Genomic DNA, 27,916 nt, shown 5'->3' with positions numbered 1-27,916 from the left:
CCCCCGTCACGCGGGCTTCGCCCGCGATATTATGTGTAGAATTAAATAAAAACACAGTTTACCCCTTCTCACCCGTTAGGGGTGGAATTTCGGAAAACCCACCCTTAGTGAGCACCTACGTACTAGTAGGAATATACCCTTAAAATTTCAAGTCGATAGATGCAGTGGTTCGGGCTGCACGTTAATGAGTCAGTGAGTGGTAGTTGGCTTATATACAGGGTGGCCCATTTTAATTTATACAGTCGATTTTTTAAAAAACTAAAAGAGATACGAAAAAATGTTTCAGACAGACATGTCACGATTTCGAGGGGGACATAAGATGATACCATTGGTTTGACCTTGAATAGTCGTTTGAAGGTCACGCGAAGATCACCTTCAATTTCTTAAATTGAAACCCCAACTTTTTATTGCAGATTCTTATTCTCCATCGAAAAGTAAGTAACTTTTGTCTGAAACATTTTTCCGAAAAATGTCATCTTATGTCCTTAAAATGTCCTCAAAACTCATCTTGAAGATCATTTTAAGGACATAAGATGACATTTTTCGGAAAAATGTTTCAGACAAAAGTTGCATGTTTTCTCGCGTAGAATCCGAATCCGTAATAAAAAAAATACCATATCTCATTAAAAAAAATTTCAGACCGGAAGTTAGAATTCTGAAATTTTTTTTTTAATGAGACATGGTATTTTTTATTACGGATTCGGATTCTACGCGAGAAAACATGCAACTTTTGTCTGAAACATTTTTCCGAAAAATGTCATCTTATGTCCTTAAAATGATCTTCAAGATGAGTTTTGAGGACATTTTAAGGACATAAGATGACATTTTTCGGAAAAATGTTTCAGACAAAAGTTACTTACTTTTCGATGGAGAATAAGAATCTGCAATAAAAAGTTGGGGTTTCAATTTAAGAAATTGAAGGTGATCTTCGCGTGACCTTCAAACGACTATTCAAGGTCAAACCAATGGTATCATCTTATGTCCCCCTCGAAATCGTGACATGTCTGTCTGAAACATTTTTTCGTATCTCTTTTAGTTTTTTAAAAAATCGACTGTATAAATTAAAATGGGCCACCCTGTATATATAGATTACACTTACTGCCCTTTGAACAAAATTAGTTTTGTAAAATCTTTACGGACATATTTTACATGTAATTTACGTGTCAATTCTTTGCCAAACCAATATAACTTTATTTTTAAATAAAACTCTATTATTGTTTTTATCATTTTATGTTTGTGATTTTCTAATAAATCATTATCTAATACGTGCGCGTCAAAATTGGTAAAAAGATTTTGGACATTTATATTTCTTATTACGTGCAGTCATTCTTTGAAATGCGTGTTTTATTTTCTATTCTATAAATATTAAATATTTTTTCTGTAGTGCTTGTTATTGTATGAGGTATGACCTCAATGATTAATCGACGTCCGTTCGTAAGTAAGCAAGGAGAAACCTTTCAGATTCAAGGATCTGTGCATCATCAACCATCGGAATTGCGGACCGATAATCGCAGAGAATTTAAGGAACCAAGTGTGAATTCTTTATTTCGAGACGATTTTTGTATTCCTGTTTTGGCTTTGTATCGTGTGATTGTACATGATTTGATACAACAATAACGAACCATTTTGTTTTCACTTAGAATTTGTCACTTATAACACCTCACGTGCGTCATGAAACCACAGAACAAATGCTTCAGTCAAAGGTATATGTACGACTATTAGTTCTTGGCTTGGCCGTTGGGACGTGGGTGCGCTGCGACCTTGGATCGCGTCTTTTACATTACCTAAGTGGCAACCACGGTCTTACATACAGGTCTGGAAACTACCTCTAATTTCAGTGGTAGGAGTATGGCCGCTTTTTGAAGACACATTTAGTTTCTAGCATAACCACTACTCGTCGCTGTCATCGATGTCCGCAGATAAATATAACCTGAAAAACTGGAGATAAGAACCCACGTGTGTTCATGACTCTTATTGAAAAACGGTTATTGACTACAAAAGTTATCGAAACGTTTATTGAAATGACGAAATGGTGTGCGGTACTGAATTGCAAGACCGGCAGTAGAACCGAGCAGAAACGTTCTTTATTTCGAGTGCCGAAAGACATTGGTACTCGGAAAAAGTGGGAAAAAGCTATTACCCGCAAAAATAAAATAAAAAGATAAAGAACAGATTTAAACATAAAATCCTGATGGAAAAAATATAATAAAAGTTTGCTAAAATGTATTTGAAAATCTCTATCAATTGATCCCGGTTCATTATCATTTCATCATAAATTTTCAAACTTTTGGAATATTAGATATAAAATTTATAATAAAATACGAAAATTTTTAATAAAATATAAAAATTTATGATGAAATGTTAATGAATCGAGGTCAATTGAGAGAGAGTTTCAAATACATTTCAACAAATTTTATTACATTTTTTTCCGTCACGGAAGGATCGTTTTTATTCACACTTAATTTCGAGAATAAAAACTCAATTTTATTTCATATACATATTTCACTAATTCATTTATAGTCTTAAATTATTTAAAGCGTTATTAATTTATCATATTGTTTTGTGAAGACTGCGAGTGGAATAAAGACAGACAGATATTCCCCCGGCCTCTGACGTCCCACGTCACCCTGCGAACATCGATCGCAACGCCTCTAGTGGCTACTAAAGAAATAAAAAGTGACACACAAAATGATCCATCTCCACCTCTGAAGTTCCCAGACCTGTATACAAGACCGTGGTGGCAACGTTAGCAGTCCGTAGGTATATAGTCAAAGGTATTGGGTCGTCCGGAAAGTTCGTGCCGATTTTTAATAGATGGCATTGGAACATGTCTGAATATATCAATGTTATTGAAAACATACGATTTATATACATATGCTTAAAGGTGACATTTCAACGCATCTTTAGGAAAAAAGTTGTTTCAGATAAATTGATTCGTGTCAGTTTTGTACTCTTTTGAAGATGGAAGAAAACAAAGAACATTTTAGACACTTGATGCTTTTCTATTACCGGAAAGGCAAAAATGCCTCACAAGCAACAAATTCGATATGTTCTGTTTACGGAGAAGGCGCTTTAGCTGAAAGAACCGTACGTAAGTGGTTCGCTAAGTTTAGAGCTGGTGATTTTAACCTTAAAGACCAAGAACGCTCGGGCAGACCCTCTACTACTGACGATGACCAAATCAAGACACTGATCGAGAATAACCCGCGCTACACGACACGTGAATTAGCAGAGATACTGAAAATATCGAAAACCACTGTCCAGGATCATGTAGTGAAGCTTGGTTACGTAAGTCGCTATGATGTATGGGTTCCGCATAATTTGGCCGAAAAAATTTAATGGATCGCATTTCCATCTGCGACTCGCTGTACAAGCGCAACGAAAACGTACCATTTTTGAAGCAATTAGTGCCGGGTGACGAAAAATGGATCATTTACAACAATGTAGAACGAAAAAGATCCTGGGGTAAGCGAAATGTACCAGCATTAACCACTCCGAAAGCCGGCCTTCATCCAAAACAAGTCATGCTCTGTGTCTGGTGGGATTGGAAAGGAATCCTATATTACGAGCTCCTACCACACAACCAAACGATAAATGCAGATAAGTACTGCTCGCAACTGGACGAATTAAAGACAGCGATTCAGGAAAAACGTCCAGAATTAGCTAATAGGAAGGGCGTCGTGTTCCATCAGGACAATGCCAGACCTCATGTTTCTTTGACTACCCGACAAAAATTGTTGGAGTTTGGCTGGGATGTGCTACCTCACCCACCGTATTCACCAGACATTGCACCTTCAGACTTCCACTTATTTAGGTCTTTGCAAAATTCTCTTAGCGGCAAGAACTTCGACTCTTTGATCGACATAAAAAACCACCTTGAGGAGTTTTTCGCCGAGAAACCTAAGAAGTTCTGGGAGAATGGAGTCTTCCAGTTGCGTGAAAGATGGACAAAGGTTGTGAAACAAAACGGTGCATACATAAGTCAATAAATATTTATCGACATGAAAAAATGTTGCCTTTGAATTTTCCTTCAAAATCGTCACGAACTTCCCGGACGACCCAATGTATTACAAATAGCCTTTTTACCGACAGCAAGGCGTACAGCTATATAGCGAACGAAGTTCTACGTACTGAGAAATGGATGTAGTCCGCGCTATTACGGAGTAGCGACCCACAGGGGTCGTTACTGTCGCGGATCGCCGGCGTGGCTGTTCTCATTCCTTTCTCTGGCGCGAACCAGTGCAGAGTGCGAGTCGCGAGTGGTCGGGGGAACGCGCGAGTGCTCGCGAGCCTTTTGACTTGATCTTCGCCGTTACTCCCGCGGTGTGCGACTTCCGTAAGCGTGAAACTTTTACGCGTCTTATCTCGGAGTAGTTTCGCGCGCGCGTCCGGTCGGTGCGCGGTCTCGAGTATTCCGCGTTGTCCAGGTGAAACGTCGATCGTGTGCACGGGTGTGACGTGGAGAGTACTCCGGTCGCGGCACCTCGCGCGAGATTAAAATGGGAGTTTACGCGGCCGAGAGGAGACCAATGTTGTTGAAACGTCAAGTTCCGTACGTGCAAACAACGGCACTGTGAAACGGTGCAGCAACGACCATAAAAGCGCGAGAGGACGACGCACCGAACGATCGTGACTGAAAAAGGGGAGCATCATCGTTCGATGCTCGCGTCGTCGTCACCGCGACGCTAACCTCGCTCGGTGTTGCGTGCTCGGTTGCGTCACGATCGCTCGCCGATCGCTCGGCGACGTCCGTGAGTCCGTCCGTCCGTCCCGTCGCGTCGGATCTGTCAATTAAGCGAAGCGCGAGGCCCGTGGCGCGTCGGTTCGGCTGTTTTGTCGTCGCGCGAAATGCTGCCATCATCGTCATCGTCGTCGTCGGCGTCGTCGCCGTCGCCGTCGCCGTCGCCGTCGCCGTCGTCGTGCTCATCGTCGATGTTACGCTGAAAATATGCGGCAGTGAAGATCGCACGGCGAAGCACCGCCCGTAACAGCGCGAAGCGGCTGGCTCTGCTGCGTGTGCTAGGTCGCAGGTGTCGGCCGGGAGAGAGAGAGGAAGAGAGAAGAGAGCGAGAGAGAGGAAGCGGAACCCGCTCGCAGCCCAAGGGGGTGATCGCCGCGTCCGCGCGACGGACCACCGTCGGAGGAACCACCAAGGAAAATGGCGGACCTCGAGGCGGTGCTGGCCGATGTCAGCTACCTGATGGCCATGGAGAAGAGCAAGTGCACGCCAGCCGCTCGTGCCAGCAAGAAGATCGTCCTGCCGGATCCTAGGTACATACGCCGCGTCGTTCCTCGCGACAGCGTACTCGCGGCTCGATACGGCGGAGGCGGACGGTGCGGAGGCGGCCGCCCGCCCGCCCGCCCATCGGAGAGCCTCTCCCCGTTTCCTGCCCCTCCCCGCACCTCCGCCTATTTTCGCCATTCTTCCGTTAACATCTTTCCGCCGAGCTGCGAAACGCCGTCATCGCCGGCGCACCTCCCGCGACGATCCTCGGGGTTCCTCCGCGTTCAGGGTTCGTCTCGGGCGACCGCCGGCGAAAATCGTTCACCAACTGCCGCGGTGTCACTCCCCGAGATTCGAGAGCGAGCGCTCGCGCCGGTTTAAGGGGGGAGCCTGCTTTAGAACGTTGAAAATAAGGTATAATTTTACGAATTGTTTTTGGAGAAACTATACAGCGGATCATTATAAAACTTTGATGCATTTATTAGTACATGTTTAAAGATAAAAAAATTTATTTTTTGATTTGAATATATCGCCTGTAGAGGTCGTCCTGGAGGCATCTTAGTGCAGCCGGCATTGTAAATTGGCGAGCATTCTCCTGCCTCCAAATTTCATCCAAACTGAAAAATTGAAATATTTCCTCGTTATTTATGAATTCCCATCGTCGATGAACCTTTAATATTCATAAAAACATTAAGTTAAACAATTATTTTTGCATGAAAAAGTTCAACAACTTTGCCTAAAAATCGTACTTTTGTGTTCTAAGCTCCACCATTTTGGCACTTTTCAACTTTTTTCTTCTCTCTTTGGTTCATCGACGATGGGAATTCATAAATAACGAGAACACATTTCACTTTTTCAGTTTAGACGAAATTTGGAGGCAGGAGAATGCTCACCAATTTGCAACGCCGGCGACGCGGCTGCACTAAGATTTCTCCAGGACGACCTCTACAAGCGACATATTCAAATCAAAAAATAATTTTTTTTATCTTTAAACATGTACTAATAAATGCATCAAAGTTTTATAATGATCCGCTGTATAGTTTCTCGAAAAACAATTCGTAAAATATACCTTATTTTCAGCGTTCTAAAGCAGGCTCCCCCCTTAAAACCGGTACAGATGCTCTCTCTGTTTTCTACACGCTTCACGTGTCCCTGAAGCCGTTGCCTCGCGAGGACGAGTCGGCTCGCCGATGCGGGCTTGATTTTCCGTTTTACGCTTTACATCCGGCCGAACGGTCCGCGACTACCGTGATTCTCCGAGGATCGTTCGGATTGATGCGCGGCGTTGAAAAAACCAATCGACGGGTATACGTGGTGTTACTGCAAAATCGATTTCCGCCGAGCCTCGGTGGATTAAATTGTCCGCCCCGCGTGAGGGACGTTTTGACGTTAAAAGTCTCTCCGGGGGTGATCGACAATCCACCGCCGATCTCTCGCGCGAAGATGTCGAATTAATCTCCGCTTCAGGGACACGTATGCGTGACACGTACACGCGATACGTTATACCCTGTTAAAACTTTGCGATTATCCCCGAGAAGAGAGAGTGAATCTCGTCCGCTCGATCGATTCCCCCTCCTCCTTCCTCTTCTTCCTTCTTTTATCGTAAAGCTGCAAGATCGCTCGTTTCATAGCGTCGATCCGATATTCCACATGGATTAGAATTTACCAATGTTTACACTATTGGTGTTATTTTCGATTCGTAAACTACGGATGTTACCGAAGCCTCGTGAAAATAAGTCGACTCGGTAACGGGCCTCGTTTTTACTGGCGGTTTGCCAAGCGAAGCATGCGTGATCGAAACACTGAATAAGGCAAAACTACGCGTCCAAGGGCCGGGTAAAGGACGACGCCCGACCGTAACGAAGTCAAAAACTTTCTCGAGGGTCATTGTTCCAAAACATGTCCTTCAGCTATTCGTTATTTTGCTGTATACTCAACCATGTGTCTCACGAGGAGAGAGAAATTTAAATGTTGCAGAAGACTCGAACATTTCTTCAATCACAAAGAAGACAATTAAAAAACCTTGAGTTATTTTACAATGGAATATAAATAATGCATCCAAAGACTCAAAGAGAGACAAATCTCAAATAGATTTGACTCTCTCTTTTCTCGCAACGAAATGTTTTAACCATTGTTGTTATCTTCTAGTCGGTCTCTGTAAAATTTTATGAAACCATTATTAATTGTGAAAAATATGGATGCATGTAAGACCGCGCAAAGAGGGATAACTTCAAAGTTACATGGACAAATTAAATTCGCAGTTGCAGAAACGAGAAAGAGAAGCATGTCTTTTGTAACATTTCAGTTCCTTTCAACTTTGTGATGAAATACACAGTATTGTTATATCAGATGATGATGTCGCTACGTGATCATCGCAGCTTTCAGCTCGCTAATCTTGAAATACACGCGACATGGATCCTTTGTCAATTTTTCCGTTAGAATGTTTTGCGAAATGCATCGGCAACGAACAGTTTCAATATTGATTATATTTAGCGCGACATCTTTTACAAGAACTCGTTGAATTGTATTCAATCAGAAGCGAAGTTAGCGGAACAATCGATCTTGGACGATTCTTTTAATTACCAATACTGAGAGAGCAGCAGCGGTGATTCGCGTAAATAATTGCACATACATTGCATCGGTGAATATTATGCAACGTTCTGTAATCCGTGCGTCCATCTTCCATTGTGTGTGTGTGTGTGTGTGTGTGTGGTGCGCGCGCTCTCTCTCTCTCTCTCTCTCTGTGTGTGCTGCTGTGTGTGTGCGCGCTCTCTCTCTGTCTGTCTGTGTGTGTGTGCTCTCTCTCTCTCTGTGTGTGTGTGTGTGCGCGCCTCGGTAGTCGCAAGAATATTTCAATACGCGTAATTCAGTTCACGAGTGCAGTGGGTATGCGCCATCGATCGATCTCATTTCTACGGTTTCGGTTTGATTAATCGTTTTGGTCATCCTACCTGGTGGCTATTAAATTCAAATTAGCTAATGACATTCATGTTCTCTCCTCTATAACTTGCCGCGCGTCCAACTGTCCCAATCCCACGAAATCGCAATGCGATGTTCTGTGAATCGCTTTACGAACGCAAACACGCATTGATTAAAAAATGAGGTCCCCTTTTAGCCGCACAACGCGCAAGAACGATATTTTTAATTGTTTTTAAACTGTTAGTTATATACAAAATTTCGTATAGCGCGGCAGTGAATTCTCTTCCTGGCAAGAAGCTGCAATAAATAAACACAATACATAATGCAAATTAAAAATCTGACTCCGATAGATTTTAGAAAATATCAAAGTGCACGAGTTGTTTTTAACTCATTATTTTTGTAACGCCTTTGTACGTCACGTACAGCTAATTTGACTCGCCGTTCAAGATTAGTCATTAAGAGATTAAATTTGAACATGAGGATCGTCCGTTACGTGCAAATTTCTCTGATCGTTGGCATGAAAGAAACCTTTCGATTCCTCAACCCGTCAATTGCGAACGTTATTACATAGAAAAAAAAAAAAAAAAACTAGCACGCAGAGATATAACATAGTAGGCTCGTCCGCGGCGGTGTGTTCGAACGGCCGAGTGGGGACACACAATGCCGACGGTCTTTTTTTCTCAAATAAACTGCAACCAGGTCATATGCTTAGTTTACGTAGCGTAGTAATCGCTGAGAAGCATAGTCGACTAATATTAGACTAAAATTAACCTCGACTAAAAGCGTTGACACTGTCGAGTATACTCGACTTGTCACACCGAGCCAGTCGACCGTACGTCGACTGTAAATCCGGTATAAATTAACGTTAATGCTGTCATCGACGATATCGCAGCCTGCTCTCGTTTAGTGTTGGCTGATTAAAAGAAAAAAAAAAGAAGATCACGCATACAGCAGCAACGGTCGGATCGCTCACGATAATATTAATGTATAAGCAGTAAGGCGCGTAACAACGTTGTCCCTTCACGGGACACTGAGTTAAAAATGCGTGAGCGCGCATCTAGAAACACCGGATAACTACCCCTTCGTGCTTTTCGCGCTCTTGCGAACTGCGCAAAGGGATCGGGCGACGTCGCGTAAAATAAGATTCCGAAAGGGGAGAAAAATCGAGAACTGATCGCGAGATGTCGTCGAGACGTCGAGTGGACTTGTTGAATTATATACACTGAGAAAAATGGTTTGATTGTATCAACAAGACGTATATAGAATGCATTTTGGTTAAACTAACCAAGAATTTCTAGTTATCACGATAGGACTGGATATTTTATAACTAGAACGTTTGATAGACTGTACTATAAGAATTTGGTTAGTATTTTCCAGTTGGATCTATAAAACTTCTGGTTATATTACACTAGACATAAGAACAAACGAAGATGCAATCAGAATTCTGGTTAATCGCAGGGCACTCCAGCAGCATTCTATTGTTTCGTGTCGTGCGTGTGATGCATGTTCGGGAAACGGATCGGCACGGACGGCGCGTTTTCCTCCTCTAGTGAAATGAAATTAGTTAGTGGAATGGCTGGTGAAGTGATGGCGGATGAAAAAACGTGTTCTCTTCTTATATTTTTTTTATACAGGGTGTCCCGTAATAATCGCCTAACCTCTCGTATGCCAATAGAGCAGATCGAGATGAAGAGAAAAGTCCCATACCATTTTGCGATACTCGCAATGATAATCCTATACCTCGAGCGGCTCGGCACTCGCCTCCGCGCGCTCTGGATTCGCTCGACTTTAATATGCAATATTTCGATTATTATTGCGAATATCGCAAAATGATACGGGACTTTTCTGTTCATCTCGATCTGCTCTATTGGCGTGCGAGAGGTTAGGCGATTATTACGGGACATCCTGTATAAATATCAACATGATATTTCATTTACGGCAATCCAAGAAAACTCACGGCAATGAAACAGAAAAACGTTTCTTTTCACTAAACAGCCATGTTAATTTAACTAAATACATTTAGTATTATTATCAAGAAAATCTGGTAAATTTAACAGGAAGGAATTAATCATGCTCATCTGGTAATTCCTAAAGAAATTCTGATTCGTCCATTTTCCAACAGACAAACTGGTTGAACCTACCAGATTTCTAATTAATGCAACCAGATTTTTTTTTCAGTGTACATACCGCGTTTGTAAGCTCCGTAAAACGAGAGCTTAGTACGCGGAGCAATTAAATACTGTACAACGTACAGCTCGTAAAGAACGTCATTTCGAGAGAGATATCTCGCACACTCTCGGGTGACTACTTGCTGCCGAAGACGAGATGCCTCGAAGATCTCTCATCGCGCGGAATGTGTTGGAAAAAGATTTCAGCCTTCGCTTTTACTACGCGAGCGCGCAGCCCTCATGACACCTCACGGATCACATTAATGCTCCAGCTTTCAGAGACACGGGGGACGCGTTCGTGCGTGCCACGCATCCTTGAAAGCCACTAACAAGGGAACCAACACAACTGTCCCTCACCGATTTTGATGGGCTTTGGATATGTTGTAGAGCATCGAAAAATATTAGACCCCTATTTTTTTTAGCTGCGTATCTCAACGTTTAGGGGTTGAAACAGCCCCTCGAAGATAGGGGTAGATTAAAAAATTTGACATTTTCGAAAAATGTGAATACACCGTTGTAAAGAGTATAAAATACTATAAAACTTTTGTACAAAACATTTTTTCATATATCTTATATTGTCAAAGATATTCGCTAAAAATGAAAAAATTCATTATCTTCGAGGGGCTGTTTCAACCCCTAAACGTTGAGATACGCAGCTAAAAAAATAGGGGTCTAATATTTGTCGATGCTCTACACATATCCAAAGCCCATCAAGATCGGTGAGGGACAGTTGTGTTAGTTCCCTTGTAAATGTGATACGATATCGTGATACAGCACGTAGTGTGCCGGTCTAATGCAGAGGAGCTTGGAACAACTCAATTTTCGACTTTGATTAACCGCTACCGTCTTTGCTCCGCGTGCAACAACGCGTACACAAGGACGCGCGTGTCGACGCAACGTCTGATGCCCTGCTGCGATCTTCCAGCAGGAGCGACATAGTGAATTTCCTAGCACGATGTAGAAAAAATATACGTGGCGCGCGCGGAGAGAGGAAGAGAGACAGAGAGAGAGAGAGAGAGAGAGAGAGAGAGAAATACCGGTTGCGTATAGATAGCGTAAATGTAAACTGTTTATCTCCGTATCTCTCTTTTTCCGTCTATGACGAAATACCGCATTTTTTCATGAACGTTTTCTGTTCAATTTACCTTTGCCACGGCAGAAATTCTCGAAACGATTCGAGAATCGAAGAAATTCTGGCATAAACGATACGAAACGGTTCGTCTCGATTCGCGAAATCATCGAATCATCGCTATTGTTGACAAAGTTCGGTAAAGTTTGCTTTCTTTTTCCCTTTTATCTCGAGATCCCTCCCCCCCCTTCTTCTCCTTCAACTCTTTTTATTCGCAAAACGGCTTCTCACAAATCTCTAGGTTATTATAATGGCATAAACCGTAAAGGTATCAGCTCACGAAGAATTAGGAATTTAACTAATACAGATTGATTTTGTGCTTGATTATTAAATACATGTTTTTTATATTATTATTTAGTGACACAATTTGCTTTTATGGAGATTGTTACGAAAATAGTATTATTTGCCAATATTGTCTAAGCAGATCGATTAATCATTGATTAATGGATTAAAATTAATTAGCTTAGCTGGGGTCGATAAAATACTAAATTATCCGTTCTCCTCTCGATATATATAAATATATTTAGCATAGTCGACTCTCGTTAACGTACGGTGGGATATAATTCTGGGCTAACACGAAGAAAAAGCATTTTCATGTCCTCAGGAAGGACATATAGCCAGGAAGCTGTGGTCCCCGATGTAATTAAAGGTAGTAATCAGCAAGCGCCGAGCAAAATGCGTATATCGCTCGCTAGCTTCGTGTCGTAAGGATGTCCTGTTCAATATAAAAATAAGTTTAGACCTAAATAAATGAAATAGAGTATCACAAGAATTGCGAGTCACTTTTATTGTGGATTTTTGTTAGATTGTTAGATTTTGTCATTATCTATCGAAGATATAATAAGATTGTAGATATCGCGTTTTACGATTCAATAGAAAATCTCGGAATCTTTCAAAATATGCAAAGAACAGTTTGACGTGTGACAGAAGATTATCAAATTCATTATGTATAATCAAATTCATTGATTTCTCATGCGTTACGTCACAATATCTACGTTCACGGGCACATATGGCATATAAACAAAGACGTTGTTCTTATGCAATAGGGTCTTATGCAACGACTATCAATTGAGCCATTAAGAATTCAATCGATTCGATAGTTATTGCGGTACAATAATCTTGCTCGATTAACTAGTTGTTTCGCGGGAATATATAGAGGAGAATCCCCTATTATGAGATATGCTCCTAATATGAGATAATGGGGTTTCTGCTAAACTAGTGAGCACCATCTGTTAGTTCCACCATGAACTTATTACTCTTGGTGTAAAATGTATTTAGTGAAAAATTCATTGTTCGTTATTGCGTTTAGCCTTTGCAAGAAAAGGTTTGTGAAATTGTGAACGTGTCAAAGGAACTTGAGGTTAGTCTTTAAACCTTGTTTATTATATAATAAAGAAATGGTTGGCAATAAATTCAGTATGCAATGATAGAGTAGAATCGTAGTAACAGGAAAATACGCAATTTGTTGAATTGCTTAATTGTAGAGGTAGGATTTCATGATCGCGGAACCGCTAGGCGCGTGCTCGTATAATGAGATATTCAGGGTACTCTTAATATGAGATACTTATTGCTCGAATATGAGGATTATGTAGTGTAATAAAAAGAAAGAAAATACTACTTAAGGTTAAAGAAAAGTTAATACGAATTTATATTACGCAGTTTTGTGTATTTAATTTTTATAGAATCTGACTATGGAGGTTAGAGATACGAGGATGCGTCGACAGTGGAATCGTGAAGATTTGGCGAAGGCTGTGGCAGCAGTATTTTTATAAAACTATCTAATAAAGTTTTTTAATTGCAATACTGATGTATTTTGCACTTTTAACACCGATTTCTCGAGGTATCTTATATTAGGAGCGCACTTTCTCGATCCTGCGTAAAGCTCTTTTTCAAATTTTTTTAATTTTCAGAAAAAATAATATTTAAATTAGATTTTTTATTTCACCAACCTAAAGCTTATTAAATTCTCTTCAAGATAACGTATTACATTTAAAAATTCTGCCTATAGATTTCCTTACATTCGGCAAAATCGATATGGTATCTCATAATCGGGGACTTTCCTCTATGTACATGGTATTCCTGCGGTCGCTCGCGCACTTGCTTTCGCATCGAGAACACAACCGTGTCTCTCGATAAGAAATGTCTGTAAGGAATTAATAGAGTATCGGATTCGGAATGATTGATGATTTTCACTCTCGCGAGAGAAAGGGCGCTCTCGACGAACGTACAATTGAGACATGTCGTGTATTCTTTCGCTCGCCGTGACGTCGCGTACGCGCATAACTGTCACCGTAAATAGCGGGATACGATGTCGTGACGGTACATACATTAATTACTGGCTTTTATCACCGCTACGCCGCGCGTTCAGTCGCTTGAATGGTAGCCACGAAATTACCCTATTCACGTCGGAAAAAAGGAGATTGCAATCAAGTGGAGAGAAAAAAAAAGTAGGGAAATGGAGACGCGGGAGATTGAAGCCCTCAGGAACTCGTAAGAACCGCCGTGGCAGATTCGCTTTTCCGCTGCAAGCCTCAAAAAGATACCTAAGAACGCGCGCGAACGGCACAGTCGTCTTTTTATGAACAAAAGTGTAATGTTCTTGCGAAATTTCTCGCGAAGTAGCAGTAGTCGGTACAAGTAGTCACTGATGAAAATGCGAATCTCTCGTACGTTTCTACCGCATCGGTGTTGCTTACGCAATTTTAACTGCACTCGTGGTTTTAGTCCGACACTGAGAGGCAAGCAACTTCAGAAGTGATTAATGTTCCGTGCAAATACGCTTCCGCATCCGAAAGCAGCCGAATTGCGTTATGCAATATGAGGATGAATGACGTTTTGTCGAATCTCAAATTAGCACTGAAGAATATTCCATCCTTTAAACTCCGACCCCGCAGCCGATGCAAATAGCTTGATTTTACTCTCAAATAATCTTATTTAAAGAAGATGACGTCAGTTCTGAAAAAATATAATAGCTACTAAAGATCTCTCGAAGATCTTTGACAACTGGAATAGCCAAATGCCACGCATTCTGCACAATCTTACACGTATTGCAAATCCTCAATCTTCTCTCAAGATTAAAAAATTCTCGGAAGCTCTAATTGTAAACGAAAATTTCCAGAAATTGAAGAGACTAAAGCAAAAACTCAGATTTTGAGAAATCTACCTACTATAATACTGAATGTTGAATAATCATTGCTTAATCGCATAATCAAGCAATTCAGCGTCTGTAAGAAGAAGTCTGTTGAGAATTTGCAATGTGGTTTCGAATTGCAAAATCCCTCGTTTTCTCGATCACAATCATGATAATTTTATATGTACATTTCTCGCCTTGGAAAAAATGAAAACTAGTTCGGTTGATGGCACGCGGCAAAGTACAAGGTCCGAACGAGCGTTAGATATAATATCTTATAAAAATAAATAAAACAACGTGTTGGAACTGTAGATTAATACGGCGCAGTTAGCTATGATACAGCCGAGCGGGTAATTTCGTTTCAATAAACTTCTTCTGCCTTTAGCAACGTTCACTGCGACACACGCGGTACATTTTGGTTGATTTTTGAAGCGTGAACAGAAATACGCCAGCGAGCGCAGTTTATGCGGTCTTGGCGCCGCGATGACGCAAACCGAAACGGCCGGTCGCGAGTCCATGCGTACGGCTGCCGGTTAAAATCAAAACTGCACGCAACTATCGAACTGTGTTCAGCCGTTGAAATACTCAAATTTCGGTAACGTGTTCTGATCGGTCACAAAAAAATTGAAAAACATGTAATTATTTTGTGGTCAATTAATACATGAGGATGTTGAATGCAGATGTTTCAAATTTATTATACCGGCCAGTAAACGTCTGACGTACTGGATGTAAGTACGATATCTTGCCATATGCAAACCGATCGTTCTAAACCTGGATGCATCTTGACCGATTGCGAAGCTCACTCAACTCCCCGGCGTTTTTGTTTCACCGTCGGAAATTAAGTTTCTTCCGACTACCAGAAATTAAGCGGAGATGAACTTTCTGATTCTAGAATTCCTTTATTGTTTCACTTTTTCATTTCCGTTTATATACCATTTTGCTGTAATCTGCGTAATTTCATCTTGTTATATATCTCTTTCTTTAAAATGTCAATGACCATTCGTTTATCCACTTTCCTCCTTTTTATAATTCCGATCAGCTACAGAAAAATGTTTCTTTGATATTCAAGTGATATTTCCACTTTTATTTCCACGCGCGTGGAATCTGATAGAATGCCGAACGATCTACATATATGTTCGGAAAGGGGAGAACGCATGCGTTTCGAAGTCGATGACCCAGAAACTCTTCTCCCTTGCAAGCATTTCTTGTTTCTTCACCCCCTCGTGATGTTTCCTGTTGGATTCATCGTCGTACTTCTGACGATAAACTATATAAGGATGCGGAACTGACAACAGCGATTAAGTTCCACCAGATTTATGGCATTGTTTTACGAAGCGGAGAACTATTACTCTGCGACGAAAGCTTGCCAGTTAATGTAGGAAGTCTAGAATTTTTTAGATTCTTGATTCGCTCCTCGATCGTTTCCCATTATGCTCGCTGTAAAAACTTACAGCTCTCTACTTCCTGCTCGTTCTCACGATTAAAGCTTCTCGAAGAGTCGCTATTTCTGTAGTAACATGTAAATAAATTGTGACATTAATTTAGCAATGAATAATTACGCGACTATGTAGATGAAAAAGAACTAGTAGAAAATGAATGATAAAGTGCTTTTACGTCAGCGTGAAATAAAACTGTGCGACGTAGTGAGACATTCGAGAATAAATTTTAATATTTGCCTTGTAAGTAGCCGTTTTGCATAATAACTCGTCGAGACTTTCGAAACGCTTCGTGTTTTAGTCTCACGCGGTCATAAAATTAAAGAACCGATCAGGCACGGCGAGTCTAATTGTATAATTTAGCAAGGAATCAGCGCCCTTGGTATCTCTCTACGATGACCAACCCCCCTGAGGTACTGTTGCATAAATAAGAGATCCACAGTAGGTGGAATGTCGCGCAGCGAATTCAATTATCCGTCCGTGAAGTAGAAAGCCACTGAATATAGAAGCCAGTCAAGAGAATAAAGTGAATAAAGCGAAAAATCGATACTTACGGACGATCGACCAGATGACGGCAACAAATATTTTAGATTAGATTCACCATTGAAAACGTACTGACTGCAGCTAAACGGCTGTAGCCTTGGCTGTACCTGTGTATCTTGGCAAGATATTTCCTGGTAATATAGGAAATTTTTTCTGTTGATTCTGTTTAATCATTCAATCAGCAAATACCGTGTATTAATAAAACTTTATACTTTATGAAGCTAAACTGTACACCCACAGAAAAGATTTCTGGACTTAATGCTATTACTCTTTAATCTATCATAAAATAAGATCGCTATAGCGACAATCATATTTATTATTGAAAAGAAGCATATTTTAATCTTGAATAGAAAATTCGAAAATCTCGATTCAAATAATCTTGGTGCTATCTTATTAATTTTCTCAGAAGGATTTAGATAAAAATTTGTAGCAAGTTCAAAATATTCTTGATTTCAGAATATTGTGAGATCTAAAAGACATCTTATTCTATTCTTCTAAGAGAATTTGTAGAATCTGCACAAAACGGCCAATATTTATGTGTTACAATCGAAAATCGGGAGTGTTTCTGTGTTTCTGTTATTTACAATGAATAAGTGCAATACTCTACAAGAAATATTAAAAGATATGGAAATGTCTTGTCCCGAATCTTATTTCTCAAGTAAGTATATTGTATATACTTACTTACATTTCCATATCTTTTAATATTTCTTGTAGAGTATTGCACTTATTCATTGTAAATAACAGAAACACTTTCCCGATTTTCGATTGCAACACATAAATATTGGCCGTTTTATCCGAATAAAGGACGGCGCCGAGTCGACGAGCGACTGTGAGAAAATGATGCGTCGACATCGACAAAGCCTACTATAAAGTGGCGCTAATATCAAATTATTCTACATACAAGAATATATAAGCATAAATTTGTATATGTTACTCTTGTCTCAAGACAGTAAGACAATCTTATTTAATTCGAGAGAGAAGAATAGAAATTACTGATTTAAATAAAAAATTGTTTTATTTTCATATTTTTTATACTTGTAATACGATTAAATTAGTCAAGAATATTTTTCGTCTTGTTATCAGAAATCCTTTCTGAGGGTGTACATGTATACATCATTTATTATGTTTTTACTTGTAATTTTTTAACAGGACTTGTTTGGTTTTAAAAGTAATGATCATTAATGCAATAGTATTTTTTCTATCCTTTTCTTACATATTTCTTGAAAAATAGATTTTTTTTCTCGGACTTTGTAACGTTACTTAACATATTCTACAGCGTCAGTCCAGTTTTTTTCGTTAATCAATACGCAAAATATTTCGAGAATGCTGACCCGGCATTAAACCTGATGTGGTTTTCTGCTAAACGTCTTTCTGTCGGAATACATGCTTAAAGTACACTCCTCTTAACGTTATCTCTTTAAGAGTTACTTTGATTACGTTCTTGTTATCGCAATAATGTTGCTTCCCAACGGGTTGTGGGTGCGCGCGAACGTCTTTCTCAAATCCTAGCCTCCAGCTAATTTCGCACGACTGAAATAGCCGTTTACCAATCATGAACGAGTTGCATCACTTGCCTTCTAGTGCATCCATTGGAAGGCAATTGACTGCAATGTACTACGATTATAGTTTATTGCAGCAGTTAAGGACATTCAATTCGATTCGATGACATTGTCTAGATTTGTCATTCTTTTTTATCAAGCATTTATGTAAGCGCACTCGTGACGCGATGGCCGGATTTAAATGTCAAAATTAATACTTACAACTGTTATGTAGCTTCGAGTCCAGTCGAATCGCGCCAATGATTGGCCAAGAGTCATTACGCCTACCACGACGTATTACGCCGTACTGATCTACGAGAGTGATGCTTCGAATATGAAGATTTTAACTTATTAGTATTCAAAGGTCATCACACAACTGTAAATCTCGCCTAATTAATCGTTTCAATGTTGTTCCGTCCAGACGTCGATGCCAAGGAACGAGAGAGCCAAAGTTACCTTGATATTTAGTATCTAATATATAGTACTACCTAATATATAATGTAATAAAATGCACACAAATTCGAATTTAATGTACCTGTGCGTAACGTACACGGGAATAATTATTATTGAATTGAAATGATGTCAAAATGATGTCAAAATGTACCACGTGTATCAACAAATTTCTTTTACGCTACATTGCGATCTTTTTGATGTATGATTCGATTTTTGATCGTACAGAGATGTACCCTAGATCAAATTGTAGTGATACTTTTACAGTTAACATTTGTGATAGGAAATATTTTTTTAGAAAAATTGTATCCGTGCTTTTCATACACGTATATATACATACATCTACGGACGGACCGTTAGGATAATTGTCGCGGAAAATTATATATATTGCCTTTGGCTGATTAACATGCTGGTTATTATCTCTATGATATTGCGCAATAGCGCTTTACTATTCAAACATGAGGTAGTAAGCATTCGCGCGACTGTTCGTTGATGGCACCATGAGCTTATAACGTCTGTAATTCTACCATTTTGCATATTGATCAAAATTTCTCCATGATATAGGCGCGGCAGCATATGGAAATTTCAAATCACTGATCACACTAATGTATTCTCTACAAAGTGCCGAGCGTATTTTCGATAAATTCTCCGTTTTTGACGTTCGTGATGGGAATAATCAACCAATCACACTTTGTCGATTCTGTGTTTTGGTATCTTTGAATTATAAAAAGGATTTTCAAATCTTTTGCTGAAAAATATCTTTTATATGTATGGTATACAATATTATTTATTTATGAGAGAGAGAGAGAAGCGTTTAAGTCGATTAAAATAACGACAGATACAGCAAAACGTTTAATACTGTTTTTATTATTTATTTATTCTTGAAAAAGTTCTGTCTAGAATCTAAAATTAACTCGAAAAAAATACATTATCTGGAAAAAAGTAGATTAGAGATTTTTTGTGTTCTTTTTTCCTTTTTTATTTGATAAAATGATATTCAGAGTGACCTTAACTTTGTATCGATTAAAGAAAAAACTGTCTCTTTTTCTTTATGTTATATTTTTATTTTGTTCAAAGGCTACATTTATGGATATTATGGATATGTATTTCTTCATTATTATCCAGAAATCGGTAAATGCTTTTTAACTCTTGAAAAGTTTATAACTTGTTATATACAGGGTGAGGCACCTAAAACAGGTCACCTGAATATGAATATTTCGGCTGTTATTGGTGATAGAAGAAAATGTGTCGGACCAAACTTGCATGGTTTCGAGGGACACATAATTTGTTCTAAATAGTTTTTTTATTAGGTGGACGCGTAGAGGTCATATGAAGGTCAACTTCGTTTTTTTAAATGGTATGATATGTTGTTTTACGTACCATCTAATAGAGCGTTTGAAGATGCGCACATTGATCTACGGGTCAAAATCATTCAAGGTCACTGAAGGCCAACTGCAAGGGAAAATAATTTACTTTATATTGCCTAGAGTTCTCTGCTATTAAAAATACTATAAACTCAGAAATAAAAAAGTTCTAGCTCTTAGAAATTTTTTCTTTTTCCGCGAAGTTCTGAGTTGTTGTTATCATTATTTTTTATATTGCCTAGAGTTCTCTGCTATTGAAAATACCGTAAACTCAGAAATGAAAAAGTTCTCGAGTTTAAAATTTTTTTCTTCTCAGAGGAGTTCTGAGTTGATGATATCATTATTTTTTATATTGCCTAGAGTTCTCTGCTATTGAAAATACCGTAAATTCAGACATGAAAAAGTTCTAGCCCTTAGAAATTTTTTCTTTTTCCGAGAAGTTCTGAGTTGTTGATATCTATATTTTTTATATTGCCTAGAGCTCTCTGCTATTGTAAATACCGTAAACTCAGAAATGAAAAAGTTCTAGCACTTAGAAATTTTAGCCTTCAGTGACCTTGAATGATTTTGACCCGTAGATCAATGTGCCCATCTTCAAACGCTCTACTAGATGGTACGTAAAAAAACATCATACCATTTAAAAAAACGAAGTTGACCTTCATATGACCTCTACGCGTCCACCTAATAAAAAATTATTTAGAACAAATTATGTGTCCCTCGAAACCATGCAAGTTTGGTCTGACACATTTTTTTCTATCACCAATAACAACCGAGATATTCATGTGACCTGTTTAGGTGCCTCACCCTGTATATTTCACAAATCATTCCTGTATCGTGAATTGAAACTTATTATCATTAATATTTATATAAATGTCTAGTATCTCTTTGAAATACGCAAATATTATTTTAATCTTTGAAATTTTCATATATTATTTCACTTTTGATGTAATATTTCATTTTTTCTTTACTTTGCGTTTTTATTTGTTTGTGCTACTTGTAATTATTATTTTCTGCGACCTCTCCATTTCCTATTCTATGTTCAGAAAAATATATATGTGTAAAACGTAGAAAACTTAGTAAAAAAGATATTTTTTTCTGTTTCAGCGTTAGAAGCGTTATGCATAGATATCTGGAGAAGAATAATGAAGTAAACTTCGACAAAATATTTAATCAAATGTTAGGTAAGTAAGCCGTTGCTCCAATAGTTCGATTTTCTTTTGCCATTTGTGACTTTCATTCTTTGACAAAGTCAAACACAAAAGTAGGCTTATATATGCATATATATAGCTCTCTAAATTCGTTGAACTAAATGTCGAATGTGCTGCGAGAAGAAATAATTCTCTTGTAACATGAATTTATATTTTTATCTGATAATATAATTTCTATATTTAACACGTATGTAGCATCACTTTGGATATTAGCCTTTCTCTGATTTAACGCAATTATAAAAGCTTCGTACATACGTTATACATAGACAAGTAAGGATAACTATATTTATTGTACTATTGTACAAAATTAATTCTCGAAATTTATGCGTTGCAAATCTCAAAGATTTTATTTACAAAATAAGCAATGCTTGTGTAAATATTCGAGTAGATAATTTGACAAAGAATATTGCCGAAGTAAATCGTAAATTTTACATTAATTATACGCAAAATCCAGTACATGTAATGCGATATTGCAATATTATTTGGAGCTAAGAAGCTTTCCACTTAAATCGCACCTGAATAACATGAGTCAATAATACATTTAATGTCCCGTTTTACGTGATGAAATATATAAATTGATTTCTGGACTGCGATGACCTGGAAAAATTAGTTTTCTTTAGTAGAACGACACAGTTTCCATTGATACAATCAACTTATCTTACAGATAATCATTTTTCATAAAAATAAGATTTCACGTACAGTCAGAAAAGTGACGGCGTGTCTATAAATATAGTGAGTTGTGACAATGTTGCAAGTTCGCCGATGTCAAGCAAACTCCACGTGTACTTCCAGGTTACCTTTTATTCAAAGACTTCTGCGAGACTGTAGCGGAGGAACCGATTCCGCAACTTAGGTTTTACGAAGAGGTTCGTGTTCTTAGCCCGCACACACCATAATAATTAAGTTCCAGTAGCGTCGCGTACACCATACAGACTGGCCTGACTCCATAAAGGAATTTCTCATTTATGCATTGTAGATCAAAACGTACGAGAAGCTCGAGTGTCCGGAAGAAAGGAGAAAACTTGCCAGGGAAATCTACGACAATTTCATTATGAAAGAGTTGCTGGCACATTCTCACGTGAGTATACCACGTCTCCGAATCATACATTCACGATTCCCCTCAGTAACAGATGAGAATCTACTGATCGGATACCGTGATCGGAAATACAGTTACTCGTATTGAGACATTGCCTTGAGAAATCACTGTTTTGTACACTTATCGTTAGGTTCATAGCCCTTTAACGAATACAATCGCAAGAGTATCTGAACGTTTAAAAAGATTATTTTTACCCGAAAGCGTATTCATCAATAAAATTATAAAATTGTTCTTTATTGACTAATCCTTTTGTTTAATAACTAACAAACATTTGAGTATGTTGGAAATAGTTTATTAGTGCAGTTAAGTGGCATCATTTTATATATCTAATTCTAATTTTACTTGTCAATGTTAACTAAATCTGGTACGTGAAAATATTTTTTCATTAACCACTCATAATCAGAAACATGTTACTGTTATTGCCAATATGTATTATAGTTTCATATTATAAATCTTTCATAAAGTGGTGTTTTATAATATTTTAATATCACAACAAAGCGCAATATTATAAATATTACAAATTTATGATAAAATATTTCTGCAATCTTCTTGCGTAGGTATAATTCAATACATACGCATTACTAAAAGTAAGCTTTGTATATAGTATTCGTATTTAACATATGTTATTTATTAATTCAAAAAGAGAATCTTCGGCATATTTTATCAATTTTATCAATTTATGCCAATCGTGGGCGTTCAGAAATGCAAAAAACTAATCTATCTGTAACCTACACGTAAAGGAAAAAATAACATTCAACATTGTTTTGACATTCAACATTGAACGAGGAATCAAAAGTTCTACGAACAAAAATTTTTTTACAGTTATGTTACGACGTTTTTATTTTCTTATTTTTCTTGCTTGTCGAGTTTTATTTTATGTACGTACAGCGTGATGGAAAATAAATTCCACGTGATGAAAACTTTTTAACGTAGTCATCGATCACGAAAGTATCATGTTCACGAAAGTAGCAAAAAGAAATTATCATCGTTAATACGCACATTATTGAACATTTTGTCGCTGCTTACGTAAATAGTTTAAATATATCTAATAACGCATATACCTTTTACAGGAATATTCGCAAGAAGCAGTATCGCACGTGCACAAATATCTCATGAAGAATGAGGTTCCAGTTAACTTGTTCGAGGTAGGTCACTGCCTCGCGCCCTCATTGACGCGATTGCGCCTACGTATAGATTGTAACAGTAAAGTTCCCGGATTGCTAGAATAAAAATAATATTGTAAATAATACTTTATTATGTAGCTTTGTTAATTAACGTGGTCTTATTTTTTATTTATGCACACTTTATAACGACGAGTTCGAATTGTTTAATATTTCTTGGATTTAATTTGTCACATTTTCTTTGAACAGCAAACACGCCGAAACGTTAATGTTTCATTCTTAATTTTAACTTTGGAAATAAAAAGAACTGGAATCGGTTCTAGCGACGTAAAAGGTTGCTAGCAAACCGTGAAACCTTTTTTCTTCGAAAACTGTGCCACGATTGCTAATAAAAACACTAATACAGTAGCGTGCAGCAGAAATTAAGAGAAATTCTCAGGAAATTTGAATTTCCAAACACGAAAAATACTTAAAAAATTGATTAATCATGCAGATAAAATTTTGTATTCTTTATTTAGCATCCCGGAACAGATTTTATGTAAATTTCTATATTACATTTATATCAATTTCATATTTAAATTATGTCTTAGCGCCAACGTTATTTACAGTCTGTATAAAACACGACACTAATATATTTAAATCACAAACTTTGTATTTGTAGCCATACATTGAAGAAATATTTAATCACCTACGAGGAGAACCATTTCAGAAATTCCTGGAAAGGTATTATCGTAATATCTTAACAATTTACGAGTAAATATGTCGTGTTATAATTCATAACAACAAATTTGCTTATGTTTTAGTGACAAATACACTCGTTTCTGTCAATGGAAAAACTTGGAGTTAAATATTCAGGTATGAACAATTTACATTCGTCAAACTCGTTCCAGGGACAGATTTTATAAAATTGGATTGTTTCTAATGGAATTGCAGTTGACGATGAACGACTTCAGCGTGCACCGGATAATAGGAAGAGGCGGTTTCGGTGAGGTGTACGGTTGCCGAAAAGCGGATACTGGCAAAATGTACGCCATGAAATGTCTAGATAAGAAGCGCATCAAGATGAAACAGGGTGAAACGTTGGCTCTCAACGAGAGAATAATGCTGTCGCTAGTCAGTACTGGGGTAAGTGTTGCATCATTTTCTCTAGATCGTCCGCAAGTCTTCGCAATCGAGGAAGGAACGTTGAGTTCGACGTTGAACGTTGCGATTGTAGGTGGACTGCCCGTTCATAGTATGTATGACATACGCGTTTCACACACCCGACAAGCTGTGTTTCATACTGGACTTGATGAACGGTGGTGATCTGCACTACCATTTAAGCCAACACGGGGTTTTTAACGAACCGGAAATGAAGTTCTACGCCGCGGAGGTGATCCTCGGTTTGGAACACATGCACCGCAGGTACATCGTTTACCGTGATCTGAAGCCTGCGAACATACTCCTGGACGAGCACGGCCACGTCAGAATATCGGACTTGGGATTGGCATGCGACTTCTCAAAGAAGAAACCACACGCAAGCGTGTACGTACACACATGCATGCCGAAGCGACCGAGTCTTTTTCACGCGTGTCACGTGTCGCTACATAAGTTGATAATAAACTGTTTTGTAACAGTGGTACGCATGGATATATGGCACCGGAGGTACTTTCGAAGGGCACCGCATACGATTCGAGTGCAGACTGGTTTTCCTTCGGTTGTATGCTGTACAAGCTCTTGAAAGGGCACAGTCCATTCAGGCAACACAAAACCAAGGACAAGCACGAGATAGACCGCATGACGCTGACCATGGTGCGTTGTTAAAGCTCGCGATTGCTTCCTGCGATAACATTGGATTATCACGTCAGAGATAAAGAATAACCACTTTCTTATAGTATAAATTGAATAAACTTTTTTTATATACTGCGTAGATGAAAGAAATATATTTATTAATGAAGAGCAATTAATAAGTAATTAAGTGATTATTTTATAATCATTTCGAGAGATAGAGAGAGAGAGAGATATTTATATAAAAAGTCTCGTAATTTTCTTTTTAATCGATTACAGAATGTTGAATTACCAGAAACGTTTTCATGGGAGTTACGGTCCCTGTTAGAAGGTTTACTACAACGGGACATCAACAACAGACTTGGATGCCGTGGCAACGGCGCGGACGAGTTAAAGGCGCACCCATTTTTCAAAGGTATCGATTGGCAACAGGTGTACCTACAAAAGTATACGCCGCCTTTAATACCGCCACGCGGCGAGGTCAACGCCGCGGATGCTTTCGATATCGGCTCCTTCGACGAGGAAGACACGAAGGGAATCAAGTTGACGGAAGCGGATCAAGATCTGTACAAAAACTTTCCCCTAGTCATCTCCGAAAGATGGCAGGCTGAAGTGGCCGAGACTGTATTTGAGACAATCAATAATGAGGCGGACAAGGTAAGATAAATATAATTCATTTTATATGAGTTATAATAAAATATAAATTGCTTTAAATTAACATTCCGCAGCTCACAATATGTTTTATTAATTTCATAACAATTTATTTTGTTTCCCTCGCAGTTGGAAAATAAGAAGAAGGCGAAACAGAAGCAGCGTTTCGACACGGATGAAAAAGGTAAGTGCTCGCATCGTCACTCTCTGGTCTAAATAATAAGCTTTACCACAATTTGATATAGATAATCAGCGTTGATGATTCATATTTGCAGGTTCAGATTGTATATTGCACGGTTATATAAAAAAATTAGGGGGCCCATTTGCGAGTGCGTGGCAAACGCGTTACGCGAAACTGTACCCGAATCGGTTAGAATTACACCCGGAATCAGCGACTAAGCCCGAGCTCGTATTTCTTGATCAGGTAAATAATTACGTTCGTAAGATATGTGATTGTTAAATAACGGGGCGTACTTTTCTCTCTTCGAAACCACTAGCAAACGAAAATGCAACGATATCTATAAAAATTATGATAAATTGTATTTTCAAAATAAGAAATTGTTATTTTACAATAAAATTGTCAATGTTCAGTAGCTACAGTTCATACATTTTTATCTTACTTGCGAGAAATATCATGCGAATGTTAATTAATGTTGCGACCTTTTTTCAGGTCGAAGAAATAATGGCAGATCTGCAGCCTGTGAAAGGAGAGCAGTGCATCATAATGCGTACAAGGGATGCAAAGATTGTACTTACTAACGCTGTAAGTGAATTTTTCAACGTCCTTGCCTTTTTTTATCGATGATATTTTACAACAGAATTTAATAAGGAATCGAGACGAAAATTTATTAAATATTAAATATTTCGGACACTAGTAATAATGGAAATCAATTTGTTGTAGGACGAAATAAGCTTAAGGGAATGGGCGCAATCGTTAAGAGCAGCTCATAAATGCTCAATGGAGATGCTCGGTAATATGGCCAGGAAAGCAGGCAAGATTTACGGGACTGAGCGGGATGCCATGATCCCGGCGACGCAGCGATCAACGAACGGCAACTAGCCCATTGCCGCTATTATGTGCAACGTCGCACCATCATACTCCAGTCCCACTGCCCCGCAGCAGCGACAGCAGCAGCAACTTTTTTTATATTAAACGAGTAAGAGAAGCGCAGCGAATGAAGAAAAGCTTCGCGTCGAGCGAAGAGCGTCTTTTTCGAATTTCGGCGTCGACGGCGACGGTGACCACGACGCGCACAGCAGTGCCTCTTCCTCTCGAAAGCTCGTTCTCGATTTTTCGCTGCGTCGTTATAAAAAGCGGAATAAATCACTTTCACGGCACGGTCTTTGGATCACAAGCGGAAATGTCCCAAAGAAAATCCCGTTGTACGGCGAATAGCGCTGCGCTGTGTATTATAGAGACTCTAGCGAAGTAGTGTTGTATCGTGCGTACGTCCTTCCAAGACCATGAGGATAGCATGCGCGCTCGCTCGTTCACATACACGACAGACTACACGTATGCAGAGATAAAAAAAAATAACGACGGAAAACGCAACACATACAAACACCGACAGAAACACACACACACACACACACTCCTAACCGTAGCTTCTGATCACTAGCGCGGGCGCGTAGGCATCCCGTTATATTTGTACGTTAGATGTATGTGAAACATGTGACGTAGCGACTAGCGATCGACCGAGCGATGAACAAAAATTAACACAAGCAACATACACGGAAAACAAGACACACACATCCAGTAGTGTATTATTATTATCTAGCATTCTACGCGATCCCTTACTCTTTATTATTTTCTACGCGTTTCATCGTATTGCTCGTTTACTTAATTTATTTACTAATGCAAATAGCGGCAGAAGGAGCAAAAGCGAGAGAGAGAGAGAGAGAGAGAGAGAAAATAAGAGTGAGAATGAAAATAAAAAGTGCGATTGTTTTTATATTATCCTTACGATGAAACAAAAATGATCCATTATTTATTATAATGTTAATTATGAAAGAATGGAAGAATGAGTGAGAGAGAGAACAAGAGAACTTGATTGTATATTAGCCAAAAGTGGATTGAATACCGAATACAATACACATGTGTATGCTCGAGTGGATATATTGCGAAATCCGCTCTGGCAATAAAATATGCAATGAACGTAGATGAGAGCTTTT

The 27,916-nt window shown here is 38.7% G+C and overlaps 1 protein-coding gene across 1 annotated transcript; it reads left to right on the top strand.

Moving 5' to 3' along the window:
* The first annotated feature begins 4,213 nt into the window (after positions 1–4,213).
* Positions 4,214–27,902, top strand: LOC105276693 (G protein-coupled receptor kinase 1). Its single transcript, XM_011334516.3, has 15 exons — positions 4,214–5,271; positions 21,006–21,082; positions 21,902–21,975; positions 22,086–22,187; positions 23,276–23,350; positions 23,988–24,049; positions 24,130–24,181; positions 24,260–24,451; positions 24,543–24,850; positions 24,943–25,117; positions 25,373–25,750; positions 25,874–25,928; positions 26,020–26,168; positions 26,415–26,507; positions 26,646–27,902. The coding sequence occupies exons 1-15, from the start codon at positions 5,159–5,161 to the stop codon at positions 26,802–26,804; spliced, it is 2,064 nt and encodes a 687-aa protein (XP_011332818.1). The 5' UTR covers positions 4,214–5,158; the 3' UTR covers positions 26,805–27,902.
* Positions 27,903–27,916: the final 14 nt, after the last annotated feature.

The sequence above is a fragment of the Ooceraea biroi genome, chromosome 6 (genome assembly GCF_003672135.1).
Source record: "Ooceraea biroi isolate clonal line C1 chromosome 6, Obir_v5.4, whole genome shotgun sequence".
Taxonomy (NCBI): Eukaryota; Metazoa; Arthropoda; class Insecta; order Hymenoptera; family Formicidae; genus Ooceraea; species Ooceraea biroi.
The sequence above is the reverse complement of the archived record's forward strand: the minus strand, read 5'-3'. Positions and strand labels throughout refer to the sequence as shown.